Source organism: Chlamydotis macqueenii, chromosome 6 (assembly GCF_036417535.1).
Source record: "Chlamydotis macqueenii isolate bChlMac1 chromosome 6, bChlMac1.mat, whole genome shotgun sequence".
In the NCBI taxonomy this organism is placed as follows: domain Eukaryota; kingdom Metazoa; phylum Chordata; class Aves; order Otidiformes; family Otididae; genus Chlamydotis; species Chlamydotis macqueenii.
In genome coordinates, this window is record NC_141561.1 from 39,694,228 (window position 1) to 39,718,730 (window position 24,503).

At 50.8% G+C, this 24,503-nt stretch overlaps 1 protein-coding gene across 3 annotated transcripts; it reads right to left on the reverse strand.

Annotated features, from left to right (window-relative positions):
• On the reverse strand, positions 1–24,172 carry MLPH (melanophilin). Of its 3 annotated transcripts, none has more exons than XM_086751382.1 (17): positions 23,680–24,172; positions 19,848–20,069; positions 19,417–19,553; positions 17,997–18,035; positions 17,316–17,410; positions 16,562–16,690; positions 14,786–14,888; positions 14,259–14,419; positions 10,242–10,325; positions 8,285–8,473; positions 5,320–5,517; positions 3,632–3,787; positions 3,417–3,509; positions 3,053–3,118; positions 2,830–2,887; positions 1,625–1,722; positions 1–1,222 (listed from the first exon to the last, which is right to left on the reverse strand). In XM_086751382.1, exons 1-17 carry the CDS (start codon positions 23,787–23,789, stop codon positions 1,196–1,198), a joined length of 1,965 nt encoding a protein of 654 aa, XP_086607508.1. In that variant the 5' UTR covers positions 23,790–24,172; the 3' UTR covers positions 1–1,195. The 3 variants fall into 3 exon arrangements, with proteins under 3 accessions (XP_086607508.1, XP_086607507.1, XP_086607509.1); XM_086751381.1 differs by having other exon boundaries at positions 14,786–14,981; positions 23,680–24,169; XM_086751383.1 differs by lacking the exon at positions 5,320–5,517 and having other exon boundaries at positions 14,786–14,981; positions 23,680–24,164.
• Between the last annotated feature and the right edge of the window lie 331 nt (positions 24,173–24,503).

Below are 24,503 nucleotides of genomic sequence, written 5' to 3' on the forward strand. Positions count from 1 at the left end.
AGTGACCTGCAGGAGAAAGCAACCCTTTTCCCCCACCCCGATGTCCTGTGCGTAGGTACGGGCCCAGGCACTGACCCACTGGGGTTAGTGGATGTGGATAATTAAATGTTGGAGGAAAACAAACAATTTGGGGTATCTGGGGGAGGGCATTACCAATGCCACTGCCACCTGGCAGGAGCCCAGGGCCACCGCAGCCCCCAAAGGCCATCACAGCCCCTCCAAAGGATCTGATGGTCCTATCAGGTTCTACAGTCCCATCATCAGGGACAGGAGACATGCTCATCCACAAAGCGCCTCTTGGCATGGGCTGACCCCTCTGCGGGGTGGGGAAAGCCTCCAGAGAAGCACCTACACTCCCCGCTTGCTGATAGAGCCTCATATGGAGAGGGGATATCTTTGAGAGCTGGAAAACCAAACTTATCCGCAACAAGCCCTCCAGCCTTTCTTCTGCCTTTCTGGCCACCACTTCCCACAAGCGTCGCTTCGCTCACATCCCCAGATGGTCACAGCTGGTTTGGGCGCGGTGGAGAGAAGCCTCAGGAGGTGTTTGTTTGGCTTTGTGCAAAGACCTGTTGGCCAAGTGCTTGCTAGGAGGGAGCCACCATGGGTCTCACCTTGCTTTGCTGCTCAGGGAAGGGAAGTGATTCCCCAAGTGACATCGCAGGGAGTTGGGACCAGTGCCAGGGTGACAATCCCAGCTGGGGATGCCCAGATCCCTGCTGTACCTGGGGTACCCTCAAGGGCATCCTGCACCCGTTGTTAGCTCCTGTCCCTGCTTGCCTCATCCTGGGAGGGAGCAGGGACGGGCACGGACAGCTTTTGCCAAGCGAGAGCTGTGTCACTGCCCCCAGTCCCCATGCGGGAAAGCTGTACTGACGTCCAGCTCCCTCCAAGGAGGTCGCTGCGGCTCTGCACCCCTGTAGTCCCCGTGGTTGACCTGGTACCCAAGAGCTGCCCAAAGCGTCTCATGCCTGCGTTCTCCCATGAGAGCCCCTGGCCGCATGCCTGCACCCCAGTGCCTCGTTCCTCTCTCCAGCAGCTCCTGGCAAGACCCCCGGCTTCCCTCCTCTCTGGGCTTTCAGGGAGAGACAGGCATGGGAGAAAGAAGAGCAAGTGTTGCAGGGAAGGTGGTGAGGCTTTGCGCTGTGGTCTTGTATTGTTGGTGAAATGCGGTGGCAGGAGGGTCCCCCTCTCTTCAGGACAGGTGAGTCATCACAGGCTTCTGCAAGGCACCGGAGGGAGAAACCTCAGCTCACCGCTGTGCCCATGCCACCCTGAACCACCCCAGGTGATGAGGCCAGCGTGCTCCTTGTACCCTCCAGCTGCCACCACACAGGGTGAGGACCTGCCCCATCCCATGGACCACATGCGCAGCAGGAATTCAAAGATGTACATCTTATTTGGTCCCCCTGCCCTGGGTCTTATGACATCCTGGACTTCAAGGGGAGATGCCCAAGCATGTCTCCCCTCACTGTCCAGCTTGGCAAGACCAACGCTGAGAGCCGGGGGCTCCATTGGCTTGAGAAGAGCATGAGAAGGAACAGGTCCTTCTGCGCAAGCCCCAGGGAGGCAGGTCCCATGCAGAGCCCAGGCCAGCAACCCTCCCGGGCAGTTGGGTTTGTACCGCAAAGAGCCGCTCCACTCTCCTGTTCTTCCCGTTGGGGTTTCTCTGTGTCAGAGAGCCTCGGTAGATGGAGTTACGGTCAAAGGAGTCATCAAGGCCTATAGTAAAAGAGTAAAGATGGCTAGCAGGTCTTCATCCACCTTGCTAGATGTTTCAGTTAGCCACTAAGCTCAAATTTGAAAGTCATTGACCTGCAGGAAGGGCAGTCAGGAGACAAGTCGCCCCATCGCCCAGTCCAGGCAAGAAGGGATTAGGCTCGCCTGGTGACTTTCATCCCAGTTGCACATCCCTCTATCTCCTCACAGGGCTGACGTGTCCCCCGGGCTGCCTTTATCTGCCTGCCCTTTGCAGGAAGGAGAGCAGATGACCTCCTCAGCACAAGAAGAGGCCCTTTCCACCTACCAGCCTCAGCCTGGGAAACGGGACTGTTAATTGTCTGTGTGCATGGTGGAAATGGGATTCCTTCTCTGCATTAAATGATCTTTCCCCGCTTCCCTACCTTCATCTTCCATTATCTGGAAGGAGAGCCATTCTTTCTGCCTTTAAGCTTATGAGGCAAGATAAGAGAAATAGAAAAGTCATTTCCTAATGGGTCTTGCTGATACTGGTCAGGATGAAATGTTTCCAACGATTGCCCCCACACCACACAAGCTGCTGTGCCAAGTTTCAGGTCACCGTCTACTTTGAAGCACTCCCAAGCTGCTGTTGGTCGTAGCTGGGCTGTGGAGAGCCTCTTCTCCCAAACCAGTGGCTGAGGCAGGTGGGCAACAGGGTCAAGGATACCTTCCCCAGGATGACCAAGCAAGGAAGAAATCACTATCAGAAGAGATGATGGGCTTAGGCGAGGCTTTGAGATCTAACACGCAACGGGGTGCCACAAATGAAGTAAGGCAGATGTCCCCCCAGACTCTGGGGTGGCAGGAGCCCAGGGTGCAGAGAAAGTCCTGGTTCTTGGAAGACTGAGCCAACTCAGCCTGACCTCCACTCTCCCACCACCATCCCCGATTCTGCCAGCTGCCTCCTCTGTTCTAAGTTATCCATTACACATTTCCTCTGCAGCTCTCCTAACAGGAGGCCATGAGCACAGGGAAGGGGACCCCCAATGCAGACACACAACTGGATGCAGAGAGGACCGAGCATCCCCCAAAGCCCAGCCCACCCACTTGCAGGCTCCCACCTCCCGCAGGCAGAGCTGCGGTCCTTACCGGTGATTTCGAGGGGACTGTTGAACTTCCTCCTGAACTCCAGCGGTCCGGGCATCGCCTGTAAGAGAAGGGGAACAGGGGATGGGAAGACAGAGGTTCCCCCGCTCAAGACCATTGCTTTGAAAGCAACTCCCTGGAGACCCTGGTTGTCCCCAGGGTTAACGCTGTGCTGCGTGCCCACCGGGAAGGTGCAGTAGTCATCGTAGATTGGACGCATACTCACTTTAACATCGTCCAAAGATTCCCCCGGACTGCTGCTGGTGGGACCGGGAGACGGGAGGCAGGGAGCCTGCGGGCAGAGGAAGGGCAGAGGTTTTCTCTGGGGGTGCAAGAGGAGGCAGACAGCTCGGTTTGTCTTTCTTGACATTTTCACATCTTTTCTTTAGCCTGGCCTAATCCTAAGGTGAGCAGAAGAGGCAGCGCGCCGCCGCAGCAGCAGTTCTGCCGGATGGACTGCAATGATAGAAATCGCTGTGAAACTGCGGGAGCTGAGTCCAGGCTGCGGTGCAAGCTGCAGCCCCGGGAAGAGCACCCATCCCCAGACCCAAAATCCTCCCTCGATGCACGTAACAGTCCTCCACGCTCACCTGCCCGCTCGACTTCTTCCTGGCTTTTTCCACCGACTTCACCGTCAGCCCTGCAGCCGACAGAGCCGCAATTCGAGTTTCGATGTCCGATACCTTTAGAGGGAGAAAAAAAAAAAGAACAAACCAAAATCCATACAGACTGTGGGCTGGAGAATCCATCACCGGCTTTGTGGCTGGGGGTCTGGGCAGCACCACTCTCGAAGCCAAGCCCTCACCTCGCTCTCTGCCTGCTGCACCTGAGCGGCTGCCGAGGCCACTTTGTCCTCCAGCTCCGACAGCTCCGAGTCGGTGGTGCCGCTGTGCTGAGCCCCTTCCTCAAGCTCCTTCAGGGTCTTCTCCAGCCGGTAGGTCTTCCCAGCAGTCAGGTACACCTGAAATACAAGGAGAAAAAAAAAAAAACAACAAACCAAAAAACCTCATATTGCAGAATTAACCTCCCTAGAGTTCTCTTCTCCTGATGTGACCGCAGATGCAACAGCTCCTGCCGCTGTTTTACGACTGCCACCTTGCAGCACAGACAGTACCAGTCAACTCTGGCAGGGCTTTTAATCTCATTTCCTCCCTTCCCCAGATTTTTTGAGAGCAATTACTGATGAGGTGAAGTGGTAAAAGGCTCAACGGGAACACAGGGAGGACCTGTGACCTACTCCGGCAGCATCAGCACCTTCACGCCGCCTGCTTGCAGGGGAGGCAGGTACCTGCAAACAAGCACAGGCCGTGTCCCGTGGTGGTGCCAAGCTGGGAAGGAGACAGATTGGAGTTTCCAAATCCAGGAAAGAGCCCAGCAAACACAGAGCAAGCAAAGCCCAGCGCGGCGGTGGGGTGAACCAGGGGGCGGTGGCAATGGGAAGCAATGCGTTACCCTCTGCTGTCTAGATAAGAAGGGTAAGAGGACCTGGCCCAGTAAAACCACTGGTTTTGCTGTCGCTTGCCTCCTCCTGGGCTACTAGAAGAACACAAGTCCAAGTAAGGCAATTTAGGAGACATTTATATGTCTGTACATGATCACAGAAGATGATCGGATGGGTTGTGGTCACCGTCTTGCTGGCTGATCCCAAAATCTTGGTACTGCTGATTTGGCTTTTGGGCCACCAGCCTCTCCTGTGGTGCCCTCTGAGGTGGGTGGCATCCCTTCAAGAGCGGCAAGCCATCAGTGACTCAGCTTGGGCCACTGAGGAAATGGTGGGATGAGCGCGCAGCTCCCTGGGGCCATCATCTACCCACCACTGACGGCCCAAAGTTCACATCCTTCCCAGCCCCTCTCCTGGGAGAGGAGGAACCTCAGCAACCTTCATCCAGCCACCTCTCTTCCCCGGGGTGCTGCGTTTGGCCAGAAACCAGCCAGGGTTCCCGTGGGGAATCGATTTGTATGGGTTTACAGTAGGTAAAAAAAATAAAATAAAATTGTGGGTGCTTCACACAGTCGCCAGCCTGGCAGGGGATTATATTCTAGATGTAAAGTTATCGCCTGCGTGAGCCCGTGAGCCCCAGGCAGGAGTTGGCCTTAGCCAACAGATGGGTCATGCTCTTCTTGCTCGTAAAAGCCGTGATGAAACGCTGTGCAGGAGAGAAGTGGGACAAAAGCTTTTGCTGCAGCTGGAGCACAGGAGTGGTGGAGTTCAGCTAAGGGATGCTGCAGTGGGATGGGGACTGCACTCATCCTCTTTTCCTTGGGAACCGAGGGCTGAGGCAAGGGAAAACACAAGACAATTGTGATGGCCAGCGATCTCCCTCGTAAGACAGCCCTGGCCACGGTCAAATGTGATCAGACTCTGTGGTGCCCATCCTTTTAATGCTGACCAACCCACTAACAAGAAATTTGGTGGGGGCTGGGGGGCGGTTCCTCTGTATTCCCACCCCCGCTGTGCGCTCCCTGCTTGCAGAAAGCTCTCGTGAACCTTACGTTTTCTTCAAGCTCACGGTACTCTTCGGCCACCTCTTTCCCATCTCCCAGGCTGGGAAGCTGCCCAACGACGGGCAGGGCGCAGCCGCCGTTGCACTGGTTCTCTCCGTGCAACGACTCGCACACCGCTTTCTCCGTGGCGTTTATGGCTCTCAGTACTTTGGCTGTGATTTCGCTCAAAGCCTGAGCCGACGACCTCTGCAAAAACCCGGCACAGCCAAAGCGGGAGGTGGGGAAAAAAAAAAAATAAAAAAAATAAGGATGTTATTTTAATGTGGTGTGCAAAACAGCGCAAGTAGGGAGTGAAAGGGGCATCGGACCTTCAGGAGCTGGAGAAAGATGGAGAAGCGATAATTAAAGGGCTTACGCTGTTCCTGAAGGGCTCTCCACCAGAGACGGATGCGTGGCTAAAGCAGAGCTTTGATCTCAGCCCGCGCTTTCGGGAAGATGGCTGCGACAAAAGAAGTCATCTCAAAAGGCTCGGGAAAAGGGGTTATGGAGGGACGTGTTGCGTGAGGGTGGCAGCACCTGGCCACCTGAAGGCCACCCAGTTACTCCGCAGTTAAGTTCCAATTGCAGCCTATTGCTTTACACTTCAGCAGGCCTGAGCACGGATGCAAATAACTCCTTAAGTCTATGGCCCAAAAAAAAAAAAAAAATATATATATATATACACACCCAACCCTTAAAATTATTGTATAGCTGCCAGAAATCGGGACTAACGTCCATTTCCCACCCCAAGGAGCACTGACGGTAATAACACTCCTAAGTGCTTGCCTTTTTCTTGATAAGGCACTAAACACCTGTAAAAATAGACCGAAGAAACGCATCATCTCTCTCTCAGGCTGATAATTTCCTAGAAACCAAGGGGATGGGGCTGATACACGCACTGGCGACCAACAGATGTGTTTACAACTGCGCGTGTTTACAGGCAAGCTGTCCTGCAGAGAACCAGCTAACTCAGTCCAGCTGATGTTTTTATCATTTTATGGTGCCTCCATGGTACAGCAGAGGGGTTTTTTTTTTCACATTTTCCATTAGGAGCGTGTGCTTTCATCATAGGGTTTCCTAGCTAGAAGACTTCCTCCTGACTGGAGAGTTGCACAAAAACCAACTCAGAATCATGTAAAATCCAAGCCTGGGTCTGCTATAAGTATGAGGAAAGTTGTTAAAAAAAAAAAAAAATCCAACTTTTGAATCATAGAATCTGAATCATAGAATCTTAAAGTTGGAAGAGACCTCCAAGATCACCAAGTCCAAAAGGTTGGTCCATCTACATTGCTGCAGCCATTTCTAACTCAATACTGCACAAAGGTATTGGACACTTCGAGTGTTGCTGCGATGCAAAAAGAGGAATTTTGGCTTCCCTTCTCAGATTTGGCTCTGCTTGAGCCATTGCAACCCAGCTGGATCTCTCTTTGCTTAGGAGCTGTTGTACAGCCCCTGTGTTACCTGCCTGCACGACCCCATTGAGAGACAACAGCCGTGCTTCTGTCTTCCCTGCTTCATAGCTGGGTTTTGGTCAAAGAAAGTAGCAAATCTGGAGAATCTCCAGCTGGAGAATCAAGAAGCTTACACTGATACCCCACTAACATCAGTAGTTTAGTCTGGCTGCAGCTATCATCTAAAAGCAGCCTTTAGGAAAAAGAACGCAGGATTGCTCAGAGAGGTGGTGGATGCCCCATCCCTGGAAACATTCCAGGCCAGGTTGGACGAGGCTCTGAGCAACCTGATCTGGTTGGAGATGTCCCTGCTCCTGGCAGGGGGGTTGGACTGGAGGGGCTTTGAAGGTCCCTTCCAACCCAAACCTTTCTATGGTTCTACAAAAGGAGGCCTTCAGTAAGTGCATCGCTCATCCAGCGTTGGTAAGAGCACAGCAAACTGTACCCAAAATCATGAAGGAAGCTGTCCTAGGAGCAGTTGCTTGCTCTGATCCTGAGATTTTACACAGAGCCTTGCAGAAACTCATGCCAAAGACAGACTCACTCAATGCACCACGTCTGTACGCGCACCCACGCTCTCCAAACCCAGCTGCAGTCAGGTTTTGCCTGCCAAGGCTGAGGAACAGCAGCACATTAAAGAGAGGCCCCGTGGCACCATGAAAGTCTCCGTAACCTCAGATGAAAGGAGTTTTGCAGGAGAGGAGAGCGGCAGCGCTGCCCCTGCTCGCTCCCTTCGCTGCACTCATCAGCGACGGATGTGTCAGAGTGAATGCACGTGTACCCCGTCCACCACCAAGGTGGAAGGGAGGAGATGAATAAAAGCCCAACAAGGAATGCTGACCTCTCCATTTTGTGTTAATGGACCATCTCTGGAGGCTCTGCACAAGCAGAGACACAAAAGATCTCCCTTTCTTTGATGTGTATCTGAGTCCCCTGGGCTCCCTGACCCATGTCCCCACAGATCACCCACCATGGAGCAGGGGACAGGAGCCAGCACAGGAGACTCTGACCTAGAAGAGTGAAAGCAGAACCAGGGATTTTGGGAGTCGCTTCCTTAGCCCAGGAGCACTGGTAGGTCTGGAAGAGGCGTTTCAGGCTGCAGCAGATGCCCAACAAAGGCTGCCAGTACTAAAATCATCACTGAACTCTTCTCCCACCCCAGGACTCTCTTCTCTGTCATGACATCCAGATCCTGAGACAACTCTTCTAAATAGATGTGGAGGTTGTGTACGACCTCTCCATGACAGGTAGTAGCCTGCAAGACCTCTAAGAGACTTTACTTTTGACTCCTGGATGAGGTTGGGAGAGCCTACAGAGGTCCAGATCCAACACCCTGGGACTTCTCTATCCCTTGGCACCCCATTTAAGCAGGCAGCAGAGACAGACAGCCCTGGGAGGCATCAAGGTGGAGATGTGGGACAGAACAAGAGATGCATTACCATGGTGTTAAGCTGTGAGCCATGGAGAGCAGAAGGAACTGCAGATGGAGCTGAGAACGGTACGGGTGGGAGGACACAGATTACCTTTCGAGCATCTCTGGCCATGTCATCACTGGAGCAACTCATCTCTAGTTTCTTCACTCTCTTTTCTTCATGCTCCTCTTCTTCAGAAGAGACTTCTTTATCGCTGATGTTGCTGGCTAACTCCTCCAGCTTCCTCTTCAACTCCTCCTCCTCAGCATCGGGATCAAGTTGGGACTCTGGGGCCGGAGACTGAAGGAGCAGAAGAAGGGAGTTGTGTAAGTCTCCTGTGGTGGACAATGGGGTATGCCCAGGTCCAGACACACTCACCAAGGCTGGCCAGAGGAGCTCGAGGAGTGCGACCACAGATGGATTTTGCACAGAGGACTTTGAGACCCCTCTCCACACCCATTTTCACAAAGGGCAGTCAAACCGCCCAGGCAAAGCCCAGCAAGCTGCGCTCCAGCTCCACACTGAGGAATACAAACCCTTGATCTAAAGAACTTCCCATCCATTTTCCCCACAGGCAGAACCTGCTCGTTTTTCCCTGTGGGAAATTACCTTTTCCCCTCCTTAGAAAGGTGTGCATGGGGGATTTGGGGAAAAAAAATCACCGTATTTTCATTAGGAATCATGATGGCTCTGAGAGTAGAGATCACAGCAACCCAAAGACATGGTCCACCAGGCTGAGGGAAGCAGACACACGAACTACCGCTCCCTGAGGTAGCTTTCAGAACAGCCAGGTAATCTTATTTGTGATGAGAAAACACGCAGCAAGTTTTCCTGTAGGACAGATGGCATATTTCCACCCGGCCCCATTATTGGGTACAATTCATGTTACCTGGAGAAGAATCCCATTAAACTCCCAGGCACTGGAAGGGATTTCCAGAAGCTACTGAACTCACTGTCCCTTGCGTTAAGACAGGAATGCAATTATCTGTGTCATACCTGACGGGTTTTTTTGTCTAAGCCGTTCTTCATGACCTTGAACAACAGCATCCGCAGCAGGCAATCTTTCTCCCAGGCAACATATTCCCCGGCTCTGCCATCCTTTCTGCTACAAAGCTTTGCTTAATAGTTAACCTTGATGTGTCCCACAGCAGTTTAGACCTGTTGCCCCTACTCTGATCTGCCCTAGGCATGAGAATAAAGCATGGGAACCTGCAAACGTGCACATATCCCACTCCGTTGGTCAGATTTACCAACAGAAACACTGAGTGATTACAGACATGGCCATCTTCATCATGAATTTTAGAAAAAAAAAAAAAAAAGAAAAGAAGAAATTGTGTTGTTTCATCTATGCCTTGGGGACTTCTCTGTAGTTATCTACCAAGCCATCAGCTGCCGGAGCAGCTTATGGGGATGGGTTCACACGAAGGAAAAGAAGAGTACACAGCCTAAAATTAGAAACCTAAAATCGATGTTAAGCAACCTAAGTATTCACAGTTTCTCCATCGCTGCCTAGCTTTAACTTAATTTAAGCGGTTTTCTTCCAATCTTGATGGTATGGTAAGACAAGGGCAGCTCAGAAGGGACACGGAAATCCTTCTCGACTCAGATCTCAGATTCACAATAACCAGCTCACTTCCCCGGAGGTACTAATTGATTCTCCCATGATTTCATATGAGCTGTCACAGCTCTGCAGGTGTGCTGACACCCACTTAACCATTCTCCTGAAATTAGCCTTTCATGGAGTATTAAATTGAAACCCCAATTTTCCTTGCACAGAAGGGGCAAGGAAGGCACTAACTTGCTTGAGGGCCCATAGGCAAGGGTTAAATTTGCTTTCTGTCCTGCCATGTGATGTTTTCTAAGGCACTCCATCACCTGAAACTAGAGAAGAGCCTCCAAGGCCAAAACGGAGGATTAAAATCAAACAACCTGAGTGGTTTTGTCTATACGGATTTCTCCCTGCAATGACGCCGGCTGTTTCAGAGAAGCTGCTTGAATGTCAAGGTGCACGGACCTGCACAGCCCATGCTCTCTCCCTCTGGAGAGATGCCCAGCTTTACCCGGTTACCTCGTCAGACCGCACCAGGATTTTTTCCTCCAAGCGGTTCAGCATGCGTTCGATTGCAGACATGCGTTTGTTCAGCTCATGAATCTAGAGAAAAGGAGAGAGAGAAAGAGAGAGAAAAGGAGTAGAGAACGGACCAGCCACCGCTGCCGGGACAGTGAGAAAACAGAGCAACCAGCAGAAGAAAGCAAGCAGCGAGGCACCGCCAACCATGACCCAAGTTAAAAGACATTAAAAAATGATACCTTAAAAAAAAATGGTACCCAGCACACCTCATTTCCCACCAAAGCACGGGTAGCTTTGATCATTCGCATGCTGTCCTAAATTCAAGCCAATAGCAGTTTTCTTTTCCTACTGACATGTTTTTCCAGCAGCTACTCCCCCATCACCCCCCTGCCAATACAGCGCTGGAAAGGAAGAGGGAAGGAGGTAAGAACTTCCCATGAAAAATCCAGATAGAAAAAAATAAAATAGAAAGTTTTCCACAACACACTTTGGAAAGGAGGGAAGAGTAGAAGGAGGGAAGAGTAGAAGGAGGGAAGAGTAGAAGGAGGGAAGAGTAGAGAAAATAAAAGAGAAGTTGCTTTCTATGCTCAAAAGCCAACACAACCTTTTGTGGTTAAATCACTGATAATATAAAAGGAAGCTTTTTTTTTTTCCTTTTAGAAATTGATGTTTTGCTTTCTTAAAAAAAAATAAATCTTTCTCCTTTGATCCAAACACAAACGATGAGAAATATTGCCGTTTTATACAGATAAAACACCATCTCCCACATCACTCCTGTTCCGAGCGAGCGGGCTGCCTCCCATTCAAAGGGGAACGAGCAGCGAACACAGTAAGTGCACTAACAAAGAGATGCGAGGGCTTGCCTTTGTTTCTGTAACGTTTCTAGCCTCTCACTTCGTTTTTGTGCTTGGGAGGTGTTCGATTAATTAGATCCTCACAACAGCTTGGAGAGACTGCGTCTGCTTAAGGGAAGGTGAACATAAAAAGCTGACACTCTGGAGAGCGCAGTAATTACCGTCCCAAACTGAACGAATCTTTAAGCAGCATTAAACCCACAGGAAGGAAGCCACTCAATCCATCTGTAAGTGGTCTCTCGGTACTGTTGCAAGGCCTGACTCTTGCATCACTCCTGGGTGACAATGGGAAGTCTGCGATGGGCCATCAGCTTCAGAGGAAGGGATGGTGACGAACTGAGCACTGGCACTGTCTTGTCTCCATAACGCAGAGGCTGGAGAGGTCAGAGCCTAATGCACGGTCTGCTGTCGATGGGCTACAAAGACAGGAGCTTGCTTTCATTCTCCTTCCCAAGTAAGGCTGGTTTTAATACCCAAGACCTCTAACAGAAGCTTTATTGTATAGAAGAGGAGCCAGATGTCACCAAAGCTCCCTTGAGGTACAGCAGAATGGCTTTTGGGGAGAAACTTGGTAAATTGGAGCTATTCCCTGTGGCTTGGTCCTATTCCTAACTGGCTCCTGAAGACCTAAATGCAAAGACCTGCGCAGTTACCGGTTCAGGGCTTCTTTTCACCTCTCATCAGGTTTAACAGCTTTTTTAAAAACTTTTTTTTTTGTAGTACTTTCAGCTCCTGGAGTTACAGGACTAGGGAACAGCCCCTGCTTTTCTTACTGGAAAAGTTAAGTTTCTTGCGTTTGGGACTGAGCAGCGCGTACTCTCCAGAATTAAAGCAAAAGCGATTTTCAGATCAAACGTATTTTGACAAACTTGCACCTAAGGGAGCTTTAGGAAAGGGGATTTTAATCTGTGGGGTCAAAGAGATGCAGGCCAAAGAAGTGAGGTCTCCACCTCTTGAAACCTTTGGATGCCAACAAGGTGTCTACCAGGCAAATATTGCTTGCGAAGCCAGGCTATGGGGTTCGATACAGGGTTAACATACATGCTTCTGCACCCTACATCCCACAGGCCAACATCTTGGTTCACCAAAGGGCACAGCCTCTGAGGAGCACAATACCAGGCTGACCAGTCATCCTCACTGTCCCCTGGCATGTCCCATCAGGGGCTGTGCTACCCCAGAGCCCCGGTGATGCCTACGTGACGTAACCTGGAAGTGCCCGTAAGCAGCTCAAGAGTCACTGCTTCACTGCTCCACTGCTCTGAAGAATGCAGTCCATCACTAGCTATCCCAAATCCCTCCTGGTCTGTCCCTGCCCTCCTGCCAGCCTCAGCTCCTCCATCTCCTCCAATCTCAGGACAAGGGGACGGACACCAGCCCCTTCTGAACCTCTTCCAGCTCTGCCGATACAACAGAGCTGGCTGGCACTGAAATCTGGATGCATGTTATTGCCTTTTCTCTCTTCTTCGGGCTTGTACCTGGCCTCTCCTTGGCCAACGGCAACAGCAGTGCATGTGTACGTCGTTCTGAAGTTAATGGTCCCACACAGAACCGGCTCTCTTCCTGCTGGGCGAGGAGAAGGCTCAGCGGGAGGGCAGTTGCTAGCTGTAAACACACCAGCGGCACAAAGGGCACGAAGGATGAAGAGCTATTTAAGCTAACGAATGATGTTGGCATAAGAGCAAATGGGGTTAAATTGGGAGTGAGAAGATGTCTTGTAACCATTAGAGTGACAAGGCTCCACAGCAGCCTTCATACTGGTGTGATGAGTAAACCACAAAGCATGCTGGACCACCCGGATGCGAGAGCTTGCCCAGCTGATGGAGGAAGTCATCTGAAGCGTTGGTAGGAATTCGGCCCCATTTCCCCACCGCAAAGCACGGTGCACATTTCACGCCTAACGTACCGTGGCCTCATTAACGACACCCAGTTCAGGGTTTTTCCATTTACTGCTGACTGAAAAAGGAATGGCATTTACTAATTAAAACATGTGCCGAGAGAAGTAAAAGGCAAAGAAAAGGTTTCCCTACACAGACACACAAAGTGCGGTGCTGAGGGATGGTTGTGGTTACCGAGCCCTCCATCCATTACCCGAAGAGGGGTCCAGGACATGCAAAATTACCGGCTGTGAGCAGAGACCGGCAGTTGGCTCTCCCCGTCTATCTGTAGCCAAACACCACCCTGCATTTTGCTGCTCAGGAGCATCTGAGGGACGCTTTCCCGTTCCTACCACCCGCCAGTCGCAAAGGTGGCGTCAAGAACGGCAGGTCCTTGCTTGACAATTAAAACACAACCTCAAAGCCTTTTTGACAGCCTTCTCTAGACTCTTCCCCCCTTATTATCGTCACGCAGGAGAGGTTGTCCCGACCCAGTCCTACCGGGGCAGGAACACCACGCACTGCGAAGGAAGAAAAGGATCTTGATGCTTATTAAGTATCCCTCTCCAAACCTCCGTCTGATCATAAAGCACCAGCTCATTCAATTGAAGAAAGCCTTTCTGGGGACATGGTAAACCATAGGTACCTCACAGATTAATTAGGACAGGCTGGAAAATTAATAGCAATGAAGGCAGAGTAAAAGAGGAAGGGCTGGGAGGAGAGCCTGGGAGAGGAAGCACAATACTTCTGCATCATCCTAATGGTGCAGAGAAAAGTCTCTTCTCCCTCATCATAATGAAGGAACGAGCCTTAAACACACCTACCTTCTCGGGTCTCAGCCCTGCTCCCTTTTTCACAACCACTGTGGCAGGTCCCTCGCAACACCGAGGGCAGGACGAGGCATGGGGATTCATCTCACTGGTGCCACACAACCGTGATGTGACACCTAGACAAGCCAGCTCCTAACACAGGCCTGCTGTATTACTCTAGCAATGTAAAGTGGCCACACTCCCATCGTCTTCAGTTCCTGGGCTGAAGATGCAGAGAGATCTGGAATCTAGAGAGATTTGGGATCCACTCTGCTCCCTCTCAGACCTGCACAGAGGAAGCATGGGCACCAAAGTGCCCTTGTGCATCCTGACTGGGACACTGCCTTGCTTTGCCACCACTGCTTCTCTTCTCTGAGCCATCCTGCACCTCACAGAAAACAAGCGCCGTTTATGGCAAGAGAGGCTTGGCCTTTGTTGTAGTTTGGTCTCACAAGAGGTTTGACAGCTGTTTGGTACCTGATTCCCGGAGTGGCTGATGTTCTCCTGGGAAGAGGCTCTGTTCCGGCCTTTCGCATGATGGGGCGGGTAGGCAGGGAACTGGGCTCCCTTCACGTCCTCATCAGAGGTGTCCATATCTGCCGAATACGGGGACCGGGGCTGCTCGTTCCAGGGGCTGCCTTTGGAGAGAGAAGGCTTCAGCACAGAGGTACGAGAGATTCTCACCTGTGAGTCACCTCCTGGATGTCAGCCCCACCCTTAAGACAAGCAAATAATGAGAGCCTTCTCCAAATCACACTTTCTACCCTTTAGCAGGAGATCTTATGGCTTTGAGAAATTAATTTACTGAGGACAAGACCAGCTCACCACAACTAAATAACTTCAACAAATTCTTTCATAAAAAAATAACTTTTGCAGGTGGATATTTTGTTTTAACACTCAAGCCTTTTAGTGACTTTGAGGTTGCAAAGATGTTTTTGTTTTGGCCCAACTCTTACAGCCACTTTCCCCCAAGATACAAGAAGAGCCTGGCCAGAGACACCTACCAGGTTTTGCATTTCTTTCCAGGCTCCTTCTCCGTGAATTGACGGTGAGCCGAACCTGTGTGCTGAAGTGCTGCTCCGGAGGGCTCACGCCCGGTCCCTGTTCCTGCAAGACGTGGTGGAAGACCACATCTGCCTCCGCAATCCTGGACTCCTTCTGGGAGGCATCTTCAGCTGAGTTAGGGAAATCTGGGAAGGACTGAGAGATGAAGATTGCTGCTGAGGAGCTGCCTGCGAGGACTCCTTGCCTCTCCCAGCCTTCGCTAACAGCTCCTAGCTTTATAGACTCATAGGATGGTTTGGGTGGGAAGTGACCTTCAAAGCCCATCCAGTCCAACCCCCCTGCAAGGAGCAGGGACATCTCCAACCGGATCAGGTTGCTCAGAGCCCTGTCCAAGCTGGCCTTGAATGTTTCCAGGGATGGGGCATCCACCACCTCTCTGGGCAACCTGGGCCAGTGCTCCATCACCCTAATTCTAAAAAATTTTTTTCCTAATATCTAATTTAATCTTATCCTGCAATACATGCATGGACTGACCTTTTACAATGTCAATCCGCAAAAAAGTTTCAGCCTTATTTACCTTGCTGATGGACCCTGAGCAATACTCCTCATCACTGCCAGGGGGCACTGTTAATTTTTACGAGAACCAGGCACCGAGTCCCTTCAGCTAGACTGCAAAAAGCTCTATTCTTTTAAAACACCATGCCCTTTTGCTTATTCAATCAACAGCCACCTTCCGCCCCTCAAATAACCTGCAACCAACCAATTTAATTCGGATAATCTCAACAGAGGTGAGCCCTCCCTAGACTCACGTTGAATTCTGCCGTGTAAATTCGGCCTTAGACCGAAAAAAAAAGAATCAATCTACTTGTTTGCCCAAAACGTACGTGAAATGGCCTGAATTTATTTTTTTTTTCTTAAAGCCTTTGTTACACATCTCAGCACATCCTAGTTCTACCCAGAGGTGCAGTTTAAAGTTGCTTAATTTTTTTTTTTTTAAGTGAAATTTCAACAGAAAAAGCAAACAGGGGCAGCCCTGAAAGCTTGATCCGAAGCATCTCAGGCTGGAAGATCTTTTACCACGTGCAAGGCAGCTCCCTCTGTGTTGCTCCCCAGAGCTGGAAGGTGGGGATGGCTGGGACCATGGGGCACAGCTCACTGCAGTCACTCGTGCTGGAGCTGCCTGTGGGTCCATATATTATGTCTATAAAGTCTCCTATATAAACATAACCAGAGTTGATGCGGTTTTTGTTCCCCCTACGTTCTCCCCTCTCCGTGATGGGGACCCCCCACCCTGCAGGTGCCGTCCCTGCCGTCATGCTGGCTCTGCAGGATTCTTCTTCCTGATCTGGGAAGGGCGGCACGCTTTGTGAAGCTGCTGGCTGACTCCATCCCTAGTGCCACCACACGGCAAAGCCAGCCCCAAACTGGACGGGATGCCGGGAGAGGAGTGTGGTCTCCTTTCACCCCTTGAATACTCAAGGTCGGTAAGCTCGCTAGAAAACAGGGTGTCCCATAGCCTTGGCAGAACACAAGAGAATTGTTGTCTGCAGAGAACCTCTTGTTATCTCATCCTACCAGTCATCCTTCACTTTGGTCAGATGTCCTACTCCTGACTCAGCCTTAGGCAAAGCACTTGAGATGGGAGAAGGAGGAGATAGCAAGCGGGGCAAGGATTGGCACCATCACCATTCAACACCAGTTGAAGGAGGAAGTAGCAGAGGTCCTAAAAAGGAAGAAGAGAGGAAAGGAACCCCCTCCCAGCACTCTACCAGTACCTGGAAAGCATCCGGGCTGCTGGCTGCTGGAGAGGGCTGCGCAGATGGGCGGCGAGACTGGGCAGAGTACTCCGAGTCCAGTTCAAAATCAAAGGGATGGACAGACAGCAGGCGCTTTGTCTTGCGCATCTTAGTCAGCATAGGAAGTGCAAGAGAGGAAAATTCAGCATAAAACACAGTTGGCCTTGAAGAAAGGGGGAGGAAGGGCCCTCATCTCCTTAGTTTGCCAGAGTTTGTGCAGCCCAAAGCAAGACTGTTGCTTTTTTGCAGGTAACCATGCCATCGTTTCAAACACACCAGCAGATTTCACCCCTGCTTCAAGGACAAGTAGACTTCCCATCAAGCTTCTTAATCTGCGTGTCAGTCCATGCAGAGTCCCAGAAGAAACCAGGAGATGAATCAATGAACCTAGCTGTGCTTTCCTACTCTACCAGATATCTCCTCTTCTAGTAAAAACCCAGGTGGGTTCTCATGATATGGGTAGGAGCAGGGACATTTACGTTAATTGGGGTCTGCCTGAGTGTTGGGAGCAGGTCTTTTTTTCCAAGATGGCAAGTATCCATGATTTTACTGACTTGATTGTTTCTACACAAACTGGGAGAGGGGCTCATCTCAGGAAAGGAAAAAGGGAGAGAAAAGTCCAGTTTTGAATGTGGCACAGAAAGCCGCCACCACCACCACCACCACCACCACCCAAGGCAGGCCAGCAGCAGCTGAGGGCATGGGGCAAGGCAGAAGAGGCGCCAGAACTTACTCTGCTGTAGCACTCTGCTTCAGCTCCACGAAAGACATCATCATCATCATCGCTGTTGTCCCCAACGCCACCACTGGTGAGGAGCTGGCATTCACCTGGAAGAGAGACAACGGCACGCTGCGTATGGACACCTCCTGTGTCCCATTCCTGGGGGGAGGTAAGTCCCCACTGTGTTGGTCACACCAATGCATCTGTAGGTGAGGCCATGCTTCCTGCATGGAATGAAAAAGCTCCAAATTAGAAATAACTTCCATTTTTTTTTTTTAATTTTTAAATTTTTTGCATACTACACCAAGTCAAGGTAGGCAAAACACTCTTTCCTATATCAAATGGCAAGGTGGAGCGAATCCCTCCTGCAAGGGCTCCAGAGAAACATAGCCTGAAGTCCTAAATTCAGCGTGCTCCTTGAGAATCTGGCCAGCTTTAAACGTTTGACATAAGTGCATTGAGATGACAAGGAGTACTTGCTAGCTTCAAGTTTGGCACATAACTAAAAGCCCTGTTGTATCTGAGTCTAGCCTTGGACACCCCAGGTGTACCACCTCCACTGCAGCAGCGAGATGTCCTCCGCACCAAACTGTGCTGGAGTGCCCGTAGCCAGAGGACGTGAAGAGAAAAAGACAGTGGAAGCCTCTCTTGAACTGCAAGCTCCATACAGCAATTCTCTTTTTTTTTACTTACTGTTAATGTCTGGCAGGCTGTAAACTCTGTCGTGAAGACCTAAACGAGAAGAAAAATGGTGGGAAAAATAAATAAGCACATTTTCTCCAGGTACGTCACAGAGTATGAGCCTTACAGCTATGATTAACTGGAGTTGTAGTTCTCTAGCCATCACAAGGTGCAATCATCAGAAAGGCTCTTTAGAGAGAACAAAACAGACACTTGGAGATAGGACCTGACTTTTAAAAGTCAAAGAGCTCATTGCCACCACTTCCACAGTGATGCAATACGCTGAAGAGTGCAGCAGCGGGGGAAGGCTCAGCCAATGGCAAACGGCTCTGCAAAACGCAATGGTCTCACGTCGTTCTGCTGAACCTCCTGCAACCAGAGATACATCCCACGAGGAGATTCTTGCTTGCTCAAGGGTCAAGCCAATTCATTGCTGTTAGTGAAGTAGTAACAACAAAATCGTCTCTTTTTGAAAAAGACCTCAGAATCTCAATTTAAAGAAGTTTAAAAAGCTGTTATCCTCATGCTTGGCTTGGTTTTCTCTTGGATCGACCTTTCTGTGTGGTCTGATGTGTTTTGAGACTGACCACAGAACAAATTGCCTCCCAGTCCATTCATTTTGTATTCAACGCCACTACCCTCCATGCTCTTTCTGCTATTCCTGCCATGACCGGTCTGGATAAAAGAACTATTGGACCAGTTGGATTAGCTCACGTCTACGGTATTTGTGCAAACTTTTCTGTGGCTCCTTGAGGTGGGAATAAAATCCACATTGGTTTTCAAAGGCAACAGACAAAGCAGCACAGTATGAGTGGCAACTAGCAGCCACCCAGTAAATAACAACATATTAAAAACATTTTAGTACATGTTTACACAGTATTGGACCAAGCTCAGAAATACTGAAGATCCATAAAGCTCTTAAGAACATAGCTAGGGTGACAGGTAACTTACTAATTTTGAATCAGATTGGCTGTAAAAATCCTTAGATTATGGGGGAAAAAATGAGTGCTGTCTTTATCCAGCCAGCTGGATGTTTTGGATCTTCAGGTTAAACCGGGGTTAATATTTCACAAGCTCTCCCCTGTGATGAAAAGAGCTAAAAGAAAGAAAAACAAGAGCTACAACTCTGACATATTTACAAACTACAGGACATGAGACTTAAAACTCAACATGAGATATTTTCGAGTCTGTGGCAGAGCCTTGAACCTTAAACCTTAACAGAGGCGGGGAAAAAAATCCACCAAGAACATCTGTTCTCAGCATAAACGCACCACTTTGAACCTCTGCTTCCTCCCCAAGTTGTTTTGGACCATCTCAAAACAGGTGCCACTCAGAGCAGTATCAACGCTTGCCTTCCTCCCTTGGTGCATCCCAATGCCCGCTTGGCCCCTGCGCGTGGCAGGGCAGGAGAAACCCCAGCACTCTTCCTCACCTAGAAATGCGGAGTTGACCCCTTGCCCTGGCTGCAGCCTGCCGTACAGGGACTGCAGCACTTTGGCGCTTCCAAACCTCTTGAAACGGGACCGCACGTGCTCGTAGTACCACTCCAGGGAGCCGATCTTCACGATCCTGCCCAAAGAGAGGATGCAAATAGAATCATAGAATGGTTAGGGTTGGAAGGGACCTTCAAAGCCCATCCAGTCCAACCCCCCTGCAAGAAGCAGGGACATCTCCAACCACATCAGGTTGCTCAGAGTCTCATCCAACCTGGCCTTGAAAGTAGAGGTGAGCCAGTTCAACTACACTCATGTTGACCAGGTCCTCACCCAGAAACTGTCTCTTAACAAAACCACAACCTGTTTTCTAACCAGCGTAACGGGATGCTGAGTTTGGGTGACTCTTCTTGAGCCGCGGCCCTGGTACCTGGAGAGGCGGCAGGGATCGCAGACCCAGCCTTGCTCCTTCTTGTTGTAGCGGCTGCAGTTCTTGCAGGTGTAGAAGTGGCAGTCCAGGCACTGCCGCTTGCTGTTCAGCAGGAACTTGAAGGGCTGGAGGCAGTGGACGCAGTGGGTTTCGTTGAGGTGGGACTGATTGGTCAGGAACTCTCGCTTGCTGCTCTCCTGGTCGATCTTGCATTTCAGCTCCCTACAGAAAAAAAGCCCAAAACGCAGGAATTTGGTGTTGTTAGCACTTCGCTGCAAACTCTCACATAGCAAACCCCGTCACGCCTGAATCGTTTCGGGAATGATTTTCCAGGGAACATCCAGAGTTTGTGGAAACAGCTGCAGGGCAAATCTAATAAACAACATATCACGAGTTAAATAAGCTGAACAAAGAAGAAGGCTCCAGATTCAGGGTGGGTTTACTGTACGTTAGGATCTGCTACTGTTAAATTTAAGATTAGATTTGGTTGTGCCAAAACCTGTCCCATTTGCTTCGCAGGGTATTGATCATAAATCCCAGGCACCTTCAGGAGAGCGACTCTTGAAGTCTCATCTGCATCCCAACCCAACACGGTCTCTGAGACTGAAGACCAGCCGGGAATTAAAAGCTTTCTGGAATTCTCTGTTTTAAAAAAAACCACACACACAAAACAAAACAAAAAAGGTCTGCCAGGAGCAGCCCGCTGCGCTACCCAAAGGCTTTCTACTTGTTCCCCACGCCACGCACTACCTCAGGTATGTTTGCCTTTGGGGCTACGGCCGAGAGGCAATGTTTGACTTGTAGGGAAGGTCCTGGAAGGTTGTTTTCTGTCTAGGCAGGGTTAGGAAGTTGTGTTTTCCAAAGCAGAAGTCAGCCTGGGCCAAAAAAGCTCAAGTAATCAGGTTTGGAGGCTGCTTCAGGAGCACAATATGGACCACAAGGCTTCTGGTGATGCTCCCAGCAATCCCCAACCGCCAAGGAGACCGGCTGACGCCAGGGTGACTGCAGCAGGAGCCTTGCTGGCGTGGCAGCGTGGTGCCGGGATGTCCACGGAAGCAGTGGTGTGGCTGGTGGCGGGAACGACATGAGTGTAAATCAAGCTAATCTCTGTTTAATCAAACCAGTTTGCACGTTAGGGATCAACTCTTGTTTTGGTTTTTTTTTTTCCCTGGGGAGACTTATCACCAGCTTGCCAGGCTGTGTTTGCTGTTACGCTGGTTTGACACCGACTCACATTTAACTGAGGACCTGGGATTTGTAAAAATCAGTATAAAGACTGAACTGGGCACCTACTTTTCATATGCAGCTGTTCAAACGACTGAGTGCAAATGTTCAGCAGCACGTTTATACGTGGCTACTAAACCCAAACCCTCAACCCTTGGGTTCAGCTCAGCGCTCCTTTTCCACCCCGTGCTCAGGCTGCTTCCAGCAGGATCCCATCTTTCACTGGACTGCTTTTTCTGGTTCCCAGAGACCGGTTGGATGCCTTCACCTCCCGCCCCGTCCCTCGCCCGCGAGACCTGCCGAAGGAAGGATAAGTCTCAACCAAACCAGTTTGAAACCCGCAGGAACCACACGCCTCTTGTCTGCTTTTGTGGAGGCATTTTCCAGCTCCGCTCACGGAAGATTAAATCAGGGGCGGTGGGATGCCAAACTGCAGCAGGGTTGGTCCAGCTGAGGTCCAGGAGGGATGCAGGGATCCGTTCCCCAAAACCAGGGCTGCTGGTGGGGAAGTTTATGGAAGGAAGCAGGGAGAGCCCCTCACAAAGTGGCCATTATTTCGTTTCTCGGGCAAAGCATTACCCTTGCATGGTTGTGCAGTTTCTGGCCAGCTGAAGCCTTTGTCCCTTGTGGGCGAATAGCTTCTGCCAAAAAGAAAAAAAAAGCAGAGAAGCAGCAGAAAGGGAAGAAAAAGACCAAACTGGGGTGGGGGGAACATTTCTTCAAGGCTTGGCAGGTTGAGACAAGCCCAAGGAATAGAAAAGCAAATGAATAAAAAAAAAAAAAAATCAAATGAGGATGGGTCAGAGCACAGGGTGACCGGTCTCCCATAACCTCACATCGTGCCCCAGCTCGCTACAGGTGGAAAACGCTCATGGAGCTCCGTGTCCAGCATGCAGGAGCGTGGTGGGCTTTCCTGGACTGGTGGTCCAGGGTATGCCAGGTATTGCAGAAATATCTGCTGTACGGCCTTAGCTGAGCCTGCGGAGAGAGGCAACCAAGCCTTGGACCACCTCCATTGGGCAAGATTAAATGACAAATTTAATAATTAAAAAAAAAACAACACAAAAAAAGCCGTGACTGTCGAGACAGAGGGAATGCTGTGTAGGCGAAACAGCAGCTTGGTAGAAGCATCCTGAGATTTTCTCCCTACCTTACCCCTCCCAGACCATGGCACTCAATTTGGAAGCCTCCTGGGCATCACAGTGGACCTGGGTAAGCCAGTCCGGGGCCAGGGTCAGGTAGGTAAGGAATTCACCTCGCCTACTTCTTTGCTGCGGGGCACAGCAATGTCCCCACCTCCTTCCTCCAGGGAGAGCTGAGATCCATCACAAGGGAGACATTCACTCTTTCCAGGCTGATAATTTCTTTTTTTTCTTTTTTTTTTTTTTAAAACGCCCTTGTCTGATCTCTGTCCCGCACTTCAGAGCTACCAGCAGAGGAAGCCAAGGCGATGATGATACTGAATTATCTCTGCCTCCCACACAGCCTGGGGTTTCTTAGGCAAAAAAAAAAAAAATAATAAAAAATCAAGAGGTTCAAAAATACGTGACTGAGAACTTCTCGTGGCTAATGGTATAAGCAGAGAGGCTCCCACACAGCCTTGCATGGAAACCCATGACAGCAAGATTTTCGGGGATGTTTCCACAGCTCAGATGCAGATATCCCAAATGAAGAAGGGTGACTGTAAGCTCCTGGTCCCCATGCACCAGCCCCGGCTCACGAAATTCAGAGCTAGGAGGGTGCAAGGGCTCAGTGGGAGCACGGCGCTGCCCCAACCCAGCCTGGGAGCACGGCCGTCCCATTGGGATAATAATGGGAACTTGGCCAGACCCTGAACAGGGACAACATGACTTCTTGAAGCAAGAAATCACTAAATTCAATGCCTGGCATAGTTAACGAACAAGGGCTACACCCCCACAATTTCTCATGCTCAAAGTTTAATCTGATCTGACTGAACATTTTTTAAACGGCACTTTTGTCAAATGTGCTGTTTGTAAGAACTTACAAGATGCATCCTGTTGCTGCTCCAGTGATTTTCAATCTTCCCCCAACCTGTGGCACCCTAAAGCTTTCCCTTACATAACATGTTTAAGGCTACTATGGCAGGTTTATTACTCCTCTCAGTTATTTTTCCAGGACCTTTCAGGGGTCTGTGGACTCCCAGGGCCTGCTGAATCACCACATACACCTCTCATCTCCTAAACACACGAGAACCATCACACAAAACAAAAGCGAGGGAGCCAAATCCCATCCTTCGCTCCAAGGTGAGGTCTCCCCGTGAGAGCCCCACCAGCCTCAAGCCCCACAAAGGCATTTCCTGAGTGGGATGGGCCCAGATATTTGTCCCCATAAACTATCGTAAGTGACACCGATCTGCGTCGTCGGCGATGGCACGGAGCCAGTTCGCACCTTGGCAGCCCGGATGCGTCACCTGGCAGCTGATAACGCAATCTCTTAACCACTATTGTTTGATTTTTGCAGCCATATCCTGGCTGTTCCTCCTCACATCGCTTTCTTCCTACAGCCCAAGCACGCAGCGGGGCGTACGGGGATCTGCCGCGATGGCTCGCTCGCACCCAACCTCGCGGAGCAGAGAGCGGATACTCACTCCAGGCGTTCCTCCTCTTTCTTCCGCAGATCAAAGTCCCGTTGAACCACTTCCCAAACGTGCTTGGCCTCTTCGTCGGTCAGCTTGGAGAGGTCCAGCTTCCTCCCCATCTCGTCCCGGCGAGTCGAACCCGGTCCCGTTACTCGCTACCCTGTACCTTGGGATGCCGACGGAGGGGGAAGAGCTCAGCCCCACCTCCGTGGCCGCCCATATAAACGAGCAGACCTGTGGGCAAGGCCGGCCAGCTTCTGGAAAGACGGCGGTCGGTCTGCCAGGTGAGCCTGCCCACCGAGACGGGCAAGCCGGCAGGACTGGCACGATACCTATCGGCTGCGGGGACTCCCCGTCACCCGGATGGGCAGCCCTGCCTTCTCCCCCCGGGATCCTACCCAGAGCTGCAGGCAGCTCCAAACCTCGTCCGCCCGGCTGGGCTGAAAGGAGATGTTTACTCTCAGATTAGCTGCCTGCTTTATGCAAGGGTGCGCGAATCAAACAAAACCTTCAGACGCCTCCCCGGGGAAGGCAGGCTGTGGGCTGGGAGGGGGTTGAGCATCCCCGGGAGGAGCTGTCTCTCCCAACCCACTGGGCCAGCTCCATCACGGTGGATCCTGCCCCACCACCAGCCTCCACTCCTCAGCTCCTTCTTCTGTGTCTGATCTCGTTAAATCAATTTTCTCCCCCTCGACAACGGCTTTGTAAGGAAAAATGAAGAGGATCTGGCTTTCCCCCCACGAGTATTTCCACACCGGGGACTGGCCTCCCGCATCTGCTCACTGCCCTCACAGCGGTTCGGGAAGCTGAGCTTTGCTCGTAGCCAACAGCTT

Coding starts and splice junctions, on each gene's coding strand:
- MLPH (XM_086751381.1), bottom strand. CDS start 23,789: ATGGGGAGGAAGCTGGACCTCTCCAAGCTGACCGACGAAGAGGCCAAG. Junction 14,420..14,785: donor GGAAAGAAATGCAAAACCTG/GTAGGTGTCTCT, acceptor CTCTCTCCAAAG/GCAGCCCCTGGAACGAGCAG. Junction 10,326..14,258: donor TCAGCCACTCCGGGAATCAG/GTACCAAACAGC, acceptor CCTTTTCTCTAG/ATTCATGAGCTGAACAAACG.